We start from the raw sequence: 13,675 nt of genomic DNA on the forward strand, positions 1-13,675 counted from the left end.
TGTGTGTGTGTATATATATACAGTGGGTACGGAGAGTATTCAGACCCCCTTCAATTTTTCACTCTTTGTTATATTGCGGCCATTTGCTAAAATCATTTAAGTTATTTTTTTTCCTCATTAATGTACACACAGCACCCCATATTGACAGCAAAACACAGAATTGTTGACATTTTTGCAGATTTATTAAAAAAGTAAAACTGAAATATCACATGGTCCTAAGTATTCCGACCCTTTGCTCAGTATTTAGTAGAAGCACCCTTTTGATCTAATACAGCCATGAGTCTTTTTGGGAAAGATGCAACAAGTTTTTCACTCCTGGATTTGGGGATCCTCTGCCATTTCTCCTTGCAGATCCTCTCCAGTTCTGTCAGGTTGGATGGTAAATGTTGGTGGACAGCCATTTTTAGGTCTCTCCAGAGATGCTCGATTGGGTTTAAGTCAGGGCTCTGGCTGGGCCATTCAAGAAAAGTCAGAGTTGTTGTGAAGCCACTCCTTTGTTATTTTAGCTGTGTGCTTAGGGTGATTGTCTTGTTGGAAGGTAAACCTTCGGCCAGGTCTGAGGTCCTGAGCACTCTGGAGGAGGTTTTCGTCCAGGATATCCCTGTTGCTGCCACCACCATGCTTCACTGTTGGGATTGTATTGGACAGGTGATGAGCAGTGCCTGTTTTTCTCCACACATACCGCTTAGAATTAATGCCAAAAAGTTCTATCTTGGTCTCATTAGACCAGAGAATCTTATTTCTCACCGTCTTGGAGTCCTTCAGGTGTTTTTTTAGCAAACTCCATGCGGGCTTTCATTTGTCTTGCACTGAGGAGAGGCTTCCTTCGGGCCACTCTGCCATAAAGCCCCGATTGGTGGAGGGCTGCAGTGATGGTTGTCTTTCTACAACTTTCTCCCATCTCCTGACTGCATCTCTGGAGCTCAGCCACAGTGATCTTTGGGTTCTTCTTTACCTCTCTCACCAAGGTTCTTCTCCCCCGATAGCTCAGTTTGGCCGGACGGCCAGCTCTAGGAAGGGTTCTGGTCGTCCCAAACGTCTTCCATTTAAGGATTATGGAGGCCACTGTGCTCTTAGGAACCTTAAGTGCAGCAGAATTTTTTTTGTAACCTTGGCCAGATCTGTGCCTTGCCACAATTCTGTCTCTGAGCTCTTCAGGCAGTTCCTTTGACCTCATGATTCTCATTTGCTCTGACATGCACTGTGAGCTGTAAGGTCTTATATAGACAGGTGTGTGGCTTTCCTAATCAAGTCCAATCAGTATAATCAAACACAGCTGGACTCAAATGAAGGTGTAGAACCATCTCAAGGATGATCAGAAGAAATGGACAGCACCTGAGTTAAATATATGAGTGTCACAGCAAAGGGTCTGAATACTTAGGACCATGTGATATTTCAGTTTTTATTTTTTAATAAATCTGCAAAAATGTCAACAATTCTGTGTTTTTCTGTCAATATGGGGTGCTGTGTGTACATTAATGAGGAAAAAAAATTAACTTAAATGATTTTAGCAAATGGCTGCAATATAACAAAGAGTGAAAAATTGAAGGGGGTCTGAATACTTTCCGTACCCACTGTATATTGTAGTTGCGCAAAAAGCACTATATAAGTAAATAGAAATTTGTATATTATGGTTGTTTGTTTTGATCTTGTGATTGAGGTGATGCAAAGTCTCATTTCAAACCAACATTTCTCTATTCCCCGTTATATGAACAATTCAGAACATGCCATTTACTTTATTTTTTACTATGACTCATAATTCTACAAGTATAATCTAGTTTTCATTGGTACAGCCCATTGAGTTTTTTCTAGAAATTTTATGGAAAGGTGGACTGACCTGTTAGTTTATTGTTTAAACAGTGTTTTTTAAAGAGACAAAAAAAATATTACATGACGTAAATAACGAGGATAAATAATGCTTTTTTGAAAAAATTAAATCTGCATAAACCCAACAGTTTACGGAGTCCTCTGTTTTTCAAGGCAAAGTGAAAATCATCAGCTCAAGAGAAACAGTCCCAAAAGGTGTCCAAGCGGATCTGCTGAATAAGTGTCCGAAAACCTTTACATTTGCTACAGGTAAAGCTTTTCCACATGAAAGCAGGGTAAATTATCCCTCACTGGCCTCTCATTTAGAAAATCACCCATAAGTTCACCCAACATTTACATCATGTATTCAACCTCTTGTCATTCCAACCCCACATTATTTTCTTTCTTCCATTAAAAACTATTGATTTTTGTCTTTTTTGTAGTTTAGCTGTATACAGTAAATCACCATTCAATTTCATTGTGTGAAAAACAAATCTGGACATTCAGCTTTTGTGTCTCATGGAAGAAGGAAAATAATAAGTGGCACGAGTAAACGATGACACATTTTTTTAGGTTTCATAAACATGTCGTTTGAAAATGTAGAAGTACAATGGGACATTGTGCGTAGGATAGGGGAATTATGTACTTAAGTGGACTTGTTTAGCTTGTTTCTTATTCTTAAATGTACTTCCTGGACAGTTAAAATATCATTTTGTCAGATTATAGTCACTATTGCCAAACATATTTACCCATAATGCCAGACTTTGTGTAGTTGCCTAAATGTTCACACGCTGTTCCTGCATACAAAATGCAACTCTAATTATGACCGTTTTTCTGTAATATTTTTACTTTCTAGATAAAAGAGATTAGGTTTTTTCCCAAAAGCAATAGTTTATGTAACTTGGATAAGAACGAAACTCACTGTGTTGTTCTGTGTAATGCATTAATGTCCACTGAAAACAAACCGAAAGCTTTCTAAAACTGGAAATAATCTGATTTGGCAGTGTACAGTGTTCCTTTAAAAGGGCTTTTCTTTTTCGTTTTAGACCAGTATTACTCAAGACTTAAAATTTGCCTTTCCTTATTGTTCATACTTAAGATTAGGCATTTACATAGATGTCTAACCCTAATATTAAACTTTGGCACATAACTAACAGCCTAACAACACCCTGAGAAACAACATGCACAACATCCTATAATTGATCTTCAGAAAGTTTAAAAATCAAGTTTGTGTAACACATACAATACCTATTATTAATGCATTCATTTGACCAAAAATTCTGTAAAAACAGTAATATAGTGTAATATATTACAATTTAAAAGAGCTTTTCTATTTGAATATATTTTAAATGTATTTTATTCCTGTGATGCAAATCAGAACTTTTGAACAGTATGGTACTCCAGTAACTATTTTGTGCTTTATTTGTTCATGCGTCTACCAGGAAGTCACTGGATAGGTGTACCAGGAGAACTCCGCGGCTATGAAAAAGCTCATCAGTTGTATGGAAAGCTGCCCTGGGCCAAACTATTCGAGCCCTCCATCAAGCTGGCACGAGAGGGCTTCCCCATGCCAGCCTACCTCGCTTATTTCTTGAAGCAAGATTTAATTAAAAAACTGATTCATGGCACTGAACTCTGGTAATGCATCTTCTCCAAACAAACACATACACACTATCATGTACACTACTGTTTGTTATGACTGACATCTCAATGCAATAGTTTATTTAAGGGGACAAGTATGATGAACCTTGACGAGCATTCTTAACGATCAATGTCAAAGAAGTAGGTTATGACTTAGCCGCAGGCAAACTGCAAGAAATATAAGAGCTCTTTTATTGTTGTGTAATAAGAAACTTTCTGCTGCATGAGTCAAAGCAGCATTGAGTCTATCTCCAGTTTTCTATTAAATACCATTTTTGTCTATTGTAAAACATAATTTGCTGAATTATACACTGTAACTCACTAAATATGTGTGTATATATAATAATGTTTTTTTTAAATAGTTAATACTTTTATTTAGCAAGGATGCATTAAATTCATCAAACGTTACAGTGAAGATATGTATAATCATTTACTAAAGATTTCTATTTAAAATAAATGCTGTTCTAACTTTGTATTGATCAAATGTGACCCTGGACCACAAAAGCAGTCATAAGTCGCTGGGGTATAGTTTTAGAAATAGCCAAAAATACATTGTATGGGTCAAAATGTTCGATTTTTCTATTATGCCAAAAATCATTAGGATATTAAGTAAGGATCATGTTCCATGAAGATATTTTGTAAATATCCTAGAAAGCTTATTTATTCAGATGATGTATAAATCTCAATTTAAAAAAATTAACCCTTGTGACCGGTTTTGTGGTCCAGGGTCACAAATAGTTCTGGAAAAGAATATTAAACGGCACAAAATTCATCATTGCTATCTCTGGGGGAAAAAATATAATGCAGTTATTTTAAAATGTTAAAGTACTGGACACTATGACATTTTTTTAGGAGTGTGCTTTTGCTCAAATTAATGCAGCTCTGGTGAGCATTATTATATAAACATTATATATATCTCAAAGAAATTACAGCATTTTATTCAGTAATATAGGCATTACAAGACATACTACCATGATGTTTAAGTTTTTTTTTTTATTATTGTTACTGTTTTGGGGTGAAATATGACCCAGACATGTTCTTGGCAAGTTTCATCACAGTTTGTTTCACCTGGCTGGCTTATGTTACTTGAGTTGCTTTCTGTCTTTATTGTTACTGTTTTGGGGTGAAATATGACCCAGACATGTTCTTGGCAAGTTTCATCACATTTTGTTTCACCTGGCTGGCTTATGTTACTTGAGTTGCTTTCTGTCTGGTTTTATAAGCTTATTTTTTTTGTATAGTGAACTGTTCTATAAGGACAAGACAGTTCTTAGCCCAAGGGACACCCTCAAGTTCCCTCAGCTGGCAGAAACCATGAAAACTATCTCCAAAGAAGGAGCCAATGCCTTTTACACTGGAAAAATCGCCGAGGACTTGATACAGGATGTACAAGAGAGAAGTACGAACTGTTTGTATACAAATGGCAGTCGCTGTAATCAGAACAGATGTAGTGCTTCTGAAATACACAGTTTTTTTGGCAGGTGTGCTTGTTTACAGTTTACTTTTGGTTTTTCCAGATGGAATGTTATCATTAGAAGATCTGAGCACTTTTCAGGTCAGAGTCAATGAAGCGTGGTCAGTCCAACTTGGTGATTACAAGATGCACTTCCCTCCTCCACCAGCAGGAGGAGTGATACTCAGCTTTATACTCAAACTAATGCATGGTAGGAGTAGACCACAAAAGACTATCAACTTTGCCTGCTATACTGAACCAGTTCTTACTTATAAATATTAAACCACCCTTTGATTTCCTCAGGATTCAGGCTTTCTCCAGCCTCTAACCAAGGGGACCAGAAAACCTTGAATTTGCATCGGTTCCTTGAGGCGGTTAAGTTTGCGAATGGACAAAAGCACAACCTCAAAGACCCCAACTTCGACTCCAGAAAAAATGTATGGACACAGCTTCATTTAAAATACTGCCTTGATTTTCTGTCTGGAACATTCATTTAAAAAAACACAACAGCAGAGTTTCTCATGTGCTTAATTTTGTTATATTTGCTATTTTTGGCTGTAGTAAGCATAATATCACTAGACGTCAAGTGCAGGGTTGAGTAAATACTATGAAAGGCCGGATGTTATTTCTCATGAAGGCCACACAAATGCAAGCAATTATTGTTTGAAATGAAATCAAAATATTTGTTAACGAAGCATGCATTCAAAGAGATTTGATTTCGTTTAGAAACATCATTAATAATTCCACGTCTGGCAAAACAAAACAAAAAAATGCAAATAATGATCAGACTAAACTAAATTAATTTGTCTGGGAAGTATAATTGATTTATTCATGTTTTTCTTGTGCCCTGTGAATGCAGATGGAGTACATCAAAGATGAGAAGTTCATTGAGCGTATCAAGGCTTTGATCACTGACGGCTCCACGCACGACGCCTCCTTCTACAACATCACGCCGACAGTCGACCGCTTTGGCACCACACATGTTTCAGTGATGGCAGCAGATGGCACTGCTGTGTCAGTCACCAGCACCATCAACCACATGTGAGACACGTTTACAGCATATGCTCAGCAGAGATCCTAATTGTGTTTCAAGATTTAAAGGGATAGTATGTGAATATATATATATATATACACACACACACACACACATTTTATATAAGCGGTGGCTATCAATAAGATGCTATTTACATTAAGTGAAAATAGCAGGATTTTCTTAGCGATATGCTATTTACACTAAGTGCAAATGACTATAGATTCTATTTACATATGTTAAAATATCAGGATTTTCTGCTATGTATACTACTTATTGCAGGTAGTGGCAATCAACTGCACCTCAGTATTGCAGTACTTTATAAAACAGTGTGCAATAATAACGTATTGAGGGAAAATTATCATTTTAATTGGGACAATAAAGCCCTCCCTACACCTACACTAACCCTACCCGATACTTCATTTTCAACTTTTTCATTATTTTCTTTCATTTTTTATTAAAAATATATGCCTTTCCGATGTACAATTGGAGAAAAAAAAAGTTCAGCAAAAGGCAGATTCGAACTTGTGTAGATCGTGTCAAAAAATAATAAATGGCATACACTAAACCATGTACATCACTGGACCTATTGTTCAATAATTGTCTTTTGTAGTGTTGACTAGAGCTGCACGATTCTGGATAAATTGAGAATCACAATTTTTATGTCTCAAATAGAGATCACGATTCTCCCACGATTCTGAACTAAACAAAATATAATCAGCGTTTTTGAACGATTATCTTGAATAAATTATTCATTCAATTATACATTTTTAAGTCACTTTTTGCCACCTAGTGGCGAAACAATGCAATCGACACAAACGTTATGTGGCAGTTACTTTCAAATGCGGATTTGCTCTATTTTGGTCGCGCTACCATAGACATCAATGTTTATATCTGAATTATAAACTTTCATCCTAGTATTTCTGTGATAATATGAATGACTTTAAGACTGTTTGTGAAGCTGTTTCTTAACCAAACATGGTAACTGCTCTGTGTGTCAGCGGCAGTGCGAACGCAGATTTGAATGATCCGGTAAGACTTTGTCAAAGGTTTAATAGACACGGGAGAATCGTTGTCATTTAGAAATGAGATCGTGTGGTTGTCTGAATCGAGATTGCGATCTTTTAACGATTAATCGTGCAGCTCTAATTTGCAGCAGATCCATTCTTTCACTTTCATTACCGATCTTTCCTTCATGGGTCCATTTCCTGTTGTTTAGTCCACTGCTTACCTAGCACAAGCAGAGCTTGTTTGGCAGCATCCCTCACATCCTCCTTATCTGTCCGGCACAGATACACCAGCTGCTCGATGCTCTCTTTGGCCTGTGATGCACAAACACAGACAGCAGGGCACTTTACTTAAAGTCCTCGCTAATATCGTTATCTTTATAGTTATCGTTCTTGGTGTGAACGTGGCTTTAGTGTAAATAGACTCTCCGTTTTAGATATCCTGTAATATTTTTTTAAATAAACAATATTATTAATAAAAATATTACACATTTAATAATATTATACATTAAATAATAAATCCTCTAATATTTATGAAAACGAATATTTTTTAAATCTTATGTCTTCAGGTTTGGGTCAACTGTTTTCTCTCCTAAAACGGGTATCATCCTCAACAACGAGCTAGCTGACTTCTGTGGCCGAGCAGATTCTGTCACACCAGGTGAAGATCATTCACCAAATATATCTTCTTACATTTTGCATGTCTTGAAACTTCTTGTCACTATATTGTCTGTTTTTTTTTCTCTCCAGGCGAGCAGCCTCCCTCCTCCATGGCTCCTACCATCCTGCAGTCCCAGGAGAAGACTGTAGTGATTGGTGGATCAGGAGGAAGTTTTATCACCACAGCCATGGCGCTGGTGAGTCAAACTCCATTTGAAATAAGTTATTTGGGGTTATCAGTGTTCAGCCTATTTTATGAAGTACACAGCCTTAGCTGACCAGCACTAAATATTTTAACAGCACACAACCTCTACGAGCCCTTCCAGTCTGGCTTTCATCCATTACACAGTACTGAAACAGCCCTGGTTAAGGTTCTTAACGATCTTCTCTTAGCTTCTGATTCTGGTGCTCTCAGCACTCTCCTTCTGTTAGACCTCAGCTCAGCTTTTGACACTGTTTATCATGAGATACTCCTCTCATGGCTTTCAGCAATTGGAATTACTGGCACAGCCCTTGAATGGTTTTCCTCCCATTTGACCGGGAGGCAACAATTTGTTATAAACCAGAAACACAAATCATCTACCAAATCCATCAGTTCTGGTGTACCTCAAGGTTCTGTTTTGGGCCCTCTCCTCTTTACCATTTATATGCTACCAATCGGACAAATAATCAAACGATATGGGTTTAACTTCCACTGTTACGCAGATGACATTCAAATTTATTTTAGCGCACCTTCCACCTCAGTGTTTCCTCCGCCTGCATTAACAAATTGCATCAAGAAACTCAAGCTTTGGCTGGTGGCAAATTACCTTAAATTTAACTCTTGATAAAACTGAGGTAATTCTGATTGGCTCTAAAGCTGTTGTATCTAAGCTCTCTGGTCAACTGAACGATCTGGATAGTGATCTGATTATGCCCTCCACTAAAGTTCGCAATCTTGGTATTCTCATAGATTCCACTCTTTCATTCAATGATCACATTGGTAAAGTAGTAAAGACAGCTTTTTTCCACCTGCGTAATATCTCGCGTATTCGATCCTCTCTCAGTCAGCAGGATGCTGAAACTGTTATACATGCCTTCGTCACATCTCAACTAGATTACTGTAATTCACTTCTTTATGGCCTGTCAGCTAATAATATCAAACGACTACAATATGTTCAAAACTCTGCAGCTCGCTTGATTACCCACACAAGAAAGAGCGATCACATTACCCCAAATCCAATCCAAATCACCTTCATTGGCTTCCAGTTTCCTTGCACATAAACTACAAGATACTAATTCTCCCTTATAAAGCTCTCCATAACCTTGGTCCTACATATTTATCTGACTTACTTATGCCTTATGTTCCTGCCCGCTCGTTACGATCTTCTAGTGAGGGATTCTTAGTCACCCCTAAGTTTCGTCTGGTGACTATGGGATCTAGAGCTTTCAGTGTTGTGGCTCCCAGATTGTGGAATGCTCTGCCCCAAAACATCCATCAAGCATCCTCCCTTCTCTCCTTCAAAAACCTCTTAAAAACACATTTTTTCTCTGAGTATTACTCTTCAGTTCTCTGTCTGTAATTTGTACCCTGTTATGGATGTTTATCTACATTAATATAATAATCATGTATCTCTAATCTAACTTTGTAAGTGGTCTCTGTATATTACTCTCAGCTCATGCTATGTGTTCTGTCTTCTGGTTTTGATGTTTATCTGTTTCTGTTCCTTAAACCTGACTTGTAAAGTGACCTAGGGTTTTGGAAAGGCGCTATATAAATAAAAAATATTATTATTTATTTTTTTTCATCTACTGCACCTACAAACAATTTTCATACTTCTAATTTAGTAGTCATTTAAAGTTATTGTTGTAACTGTTTATTGAATTATTTATCCTTATTATTTTTTATCAACTATTTTTTTTCTATCTATTTTCTCTGTATTGGATGTCCATGGTCTTACTGTCTAGAAAATGTTCATTTTTGTAATCTTTATCAAAATAATAACTATTTGCTCCACCTCTATATACCTGAAAATTCTGTTTCTCCCAGAAAATCATCAGAATACAGTCAGTATTGACTTTAAATTCATATTTTTGTTAAGGCACTTGCATATATTTTCCAGTAAAAAAATTAACTTGAGCTATAAAATTGTCTTAGTCCTCCATTTACATTCTATAAACACATTTCATATGTGTGCTGAAATTATTGTCTGTGGTTGTCAACAGCATCCCACAGATACAGTATAGAAATATCCTGTTGAAAATAACCTAATTTAGTTTAAATGTTAGGCTATTCTTGGCATTTTAATCAACTATTTAAACTATTATTTTGATTGTATTTTATTTTCCAACATAACATCTATTTCTTTCTTTTTTTTATTGCATGTCTATAGTCTTACAATCTAAAAAATGTTTTTGTAATCTTTTTGCAAAATCTAATCATTTGCTCCACCTCGATTGTCTGGGGTAGTCGACAGCATGCCACAGATGCAGTACAGTGATATCCTGCTGTAAAGAACCAAATTTAGTTTAATTGTTGCATTAAAATGTGTATCAAAACATTAAATATAAAATTGTCTGCATTAAAAACTATTGTATGCGGTAGTTGACAGCATGCCACAGATTCAGTACGGAGATGTCCTGCTGAAAATAACCTGACAAACCCTCTTTAACGAACACCCCCTTGTTCTTTTCCTATTTCAGTCCATTATGAACCACTTGTGGCTTGGGATGAACTTTAACGAATCTATCGCTGCTAAAATAGTATTTGTGGACTCCAACAACAATGTCCAATTTGAGCATGGATACGACAGTGTAAGTCCTTTGGAATGTAGGTCTGCTCTAATATTATGAGGTTACCATGAATCACAATCCCATAATCCCATGTTGATAGTGTGGCCGTAATGATTGTAATTGCTTTTACCTCCTCTTGAAATGTTCCCGGTCACTGATTATAATCATCATTTTATAAAACAGGTAATCAAAAGTGACTTAAGTAGTAACATTTTGTTCTTTTCTTCTTCTCAGTCTTCTATCGATGCAATGCAAAAGATAGGACACATCGTGAAGAACAACACGTACCCATTTTTCAATGTGGTCAATGGCATCTCGAAAGAAGGGCAGTGCATCAGTGCCGTATCTGACGCCAGGAAGAGTGGCAGGTCAGCGGGATACTGACCCTGCCTCTGTTTGTGCCGTCAGCTGTTAGAGACTGGTGTAGTGATTCATCAGGCCTGGGAGGAGTGAGGGTGGAAACAAAGGGTCAGCGCTCTCTTTCAGCGACGCCTGTAGACACCATAAATTCAAATATGGGGTGATTGTGCACAATGGTGTGCATTTGTCCATCCATGTCCACTTTTGTTGGACTTTTGTTGTTACAGTAACATTTGAGTGCATGTAAATATATTTTGTATGTCAGGGAGACAGGGGCTAGTTGTCACACAGAGGAAGGCTTGCATATCAAAAACCACACTGGCATTCATTTAGGAAAGAGTCAACTATATAATGAAGGTAGATTTTATCTGATAGGCTGAACTGTGTTGGTAGGACATTTTTTTGACCATAAATGTCAGGTTGGGGCAAGTTGTTGCACATGGTATAGAGTGCTGCAGCGATTATGTATTTTTGTAGGCCAACCCAGAAAGCCTCGACAGAAACCAAACTGGATTTTTCCACTTGCTTTTGGATAATTGCAGAAAATAAGCTCTGTGACCAACAAAAGCTTATGATTCTTACACATTTTGTTCATCTTCACAAATAAACTTTTATACATTTTGAAGCCTAAATACAATCGGCAGAAGTATAAAGGTGCTTGCACACTGCGTAGTTCTAGGAACTTAGTTCTAGGAACTAGCCAACAGGGTCGTTCCTAGAGAAACAATCTCCCTCTCAGGCTGTTTTTCTGGTTGCATTCGCACTGGCAGCAGGAACTCTGAAGCGGCTGACAGCAACGTCTTTATTCACGCCATTTACAAACCTCAACAACCAGTGAACGGAGGACACCGTGTTCGGAGCTGTTTTTGTTGTGTGTCGTGGGTTTCGCGATAGCGGAGATGGAATGTAAATGCACAATTTACGCGATTGAACGAGCATGAAAATCTGAAGTAGGAGCTAAATTAATTCCCCCAAACGGAGTTCCTAGAACTAAAACCGTTCCTAGTTCCTGCAGTGCAAACATGCCAAAAAGCGGGAACTTCCGCCAATAGTTCTAGGAAAAAAGCGAAATGCAAAAGCTTTTTATTATAGTTAAACGTAGGCTATAAATGAACTACACCAAGGTCAAATGACTTCAACGCCACCGTCATTAAGCTTCAGACAACAATGGGGAAAAAAAAATAAAAAATTCCTAAAAGTTTGCGTTAGAATATTTTGCAAGAGCATGATTAGAAACACAACAAGGCTTCAAAAGTGGACTAGCGAGTAGATGAGATTTCCTGTTCGATGTGATAACGTTTAATGTCCCCGACAATATCTGTAGTCCCATAGCTATAGCCACTTTTTGTATTAAGCGATGTAGCCTATTTTATGTCGTAGAATAAAACATGAAAATATATTGAGTTTGTGTTCACCACAGACCTTATTTATGGCATTTAACCAGAAACCCATTAAAAAGAACATTGACTTAAGGACAATGAAAATGCTAAATCGTTTCCAGGTTCTAGTCTACAAAAATACACCATCCCAGCAGCAGTCTACATGTTGTTGTTGTTTTTTTTAAAGAAGCTGTATTTTTTGTCCTGGCCAGTAATTATGGAAATGTCAAGTAACTTTTTTTGTAGCCAAATCTTTTAACTATGTACAAAAACTGTCATAGCCATTTTCAGATTATGTACAAAGAAGCACTTAACATCATCCAACACTTTTTCATGAGAGCTAACAGCGATTAACTTGAGGTCAATGTTTCTAAATGCATCTTACTGAACCTATTCCATTTTTAAAGGTGTTACTGTAAATGTTGGGAAAAACTGTGTTATAAGAAAATCGAAATGTGAATGTCACCAAACTGAATGAGATACTGCAATTACGAAATTATTTTAGCAATTATTGTTTTATTACTTGTGAATATGTTCTAGTTTTCATATGCACTTTTTATATTTTCCATAATGATATTTTTATAAACAGCATCATATGTTGGTTGAACTTCAATCATAAATATTTTATACTTTTCTACTATTTTTATATTGTTTATTGGAGCTGTTCAGACATTGAAGTTGACGGATATTCAGCATAACCATGTCCCATGATGCACCAGAGGACTACAGAATATGACATATTAACGGAATCGCATTTAAAGGCACAATATGTAATTTTCGCCTCTGGAGGGCGCGTATTCAAAATAAACAACAGTTTTACATGTGTTCACAGTGAGCTGAACGCAAACGCTTTCCCTTGGAGGGAAGAGATATGCATTTAAAACATGCAAATGATCCTCATTCACGCAACTCCCACTACAGGGCAGGAGGCACACAAAGGGATGAATTCGTTTCTCGTTTTGTTTTTTATACACGGGTTAATCACAGATCATAACTCTTACCTCACTTTCTGTTGTTTCTTGCACAAAACAGTCATATTTTACTTTTTCGTGAGTGTTTTCCATCCTATGTGACCCAACGGCACGTGTTCCAGGGTTGCCCGGTTTTCACAAGAAAACAGCCCAATCGCTACTCAAAACTAGCCCAATCGCATTTCGAGGGGGTCCCCAGTTAAAAATCCAGTTCCAGGGGGGAAAATACACGTTTTTTTGGCGGGGTTCCCCTGCTAAAATTCGCATTGCAGGTAGGGATGGGCGATATAGGCTTAAAAATATATCTCGATAACTTCTGATATTTATTGCGATAATGATATCAATGACGATAATTTAGGGAATCCTGTTTCTTTAGAGAAAAGTATTATCTTTCCTATTTTTACCCAAAATAGGGTGTTGTGAGCATTACTGAGTACACACGTAATGTAATGACTGTTTAATTCATACTGGAAGCCAGAGGGCGCCCTAGCGCAGAAACTCCACATATGCATAATAGAAATAATGCTCCAGGAAGAAGTATCCAGTGATCGCTGTAGCTGAATAAAACGCAGATAAAGACATTTTAACTCAGGAAA

At 37.2% G+C, this 13,675-nt stretch overlaps 1 protein-coding gene across 1 annotated transcript in view; it reads left to right on the forward strand.

The window, feature by feature from the left end:
* LOC107689083 (gamma-glutamyltransferase 5-like) overlaps window positions 1–11,716 on the forward strand; it is a 17,548-nt gene extending 5,832 nt beyond the window's left edge. Inside the window, exons 3-12 of the mRNA XM_016486990.1 lie at window positions 1,981–2,076; window positions 3,249–3,444; window positions 4,689–4,846; window positions 4,965–5,111; window positions 5,204–5,337; window positions 5,760–5,941; window positions 7,507–7,598; window positions 7,688–7,794; window positions 10,280–10,390; window positions 10,604–11,716. Coding sequence (XP_016342476.1) covers window positions 1,981–2,076; window positions 3,249–3,444; window positions 4,689–4,846; window positions 4,965–5,111; window positions 5,204–5,337; window positions 5,760–5,941; window positions 7,507–7,598; window positions 7,688–7,794; window positions 10,280–10,390; window positions 10,604–10,753 — 1,373 coding nt within the window. The 3' untranslated portion in view covers window positions 10,754–11,716. The remainder of the gene's footprint in view (window positions 1–1,980; window positions 2,077–3,248; window positions 3,445–4,688; window positions 4,847–4,964; window positions 5,112–5,203; window positions 5,338–5,759; window positions 5,942–7,506; window positions 7,599–7,687; window positions 7,795–10,279; window positions 10,391–10,603) is intronic.
* Window positions 11,717–13,675: the final 1,959 nt, after the last annotated feature.

The sequence above is a fragment of the Sinocyclocheilus anshuiensis genome, unplaced genomic scaffold (assembly GCF_001515605.1).
Source record: "Sinocyclocheilus anshuiensis isolate Anshui unplaced genomic scaffold, SAMN03320099.WGS_v1.1 scaffold393, whole genome shotgun sequence".
NCBI classification, from domain to species: domain Eukaryota; kingdom Metazoa; phylum Chordata; class Actinopteri; order Cypriniformes; family Cyprinidae; genus Sinocyclocheilus; species Sinocyclocheilus anshuiensis.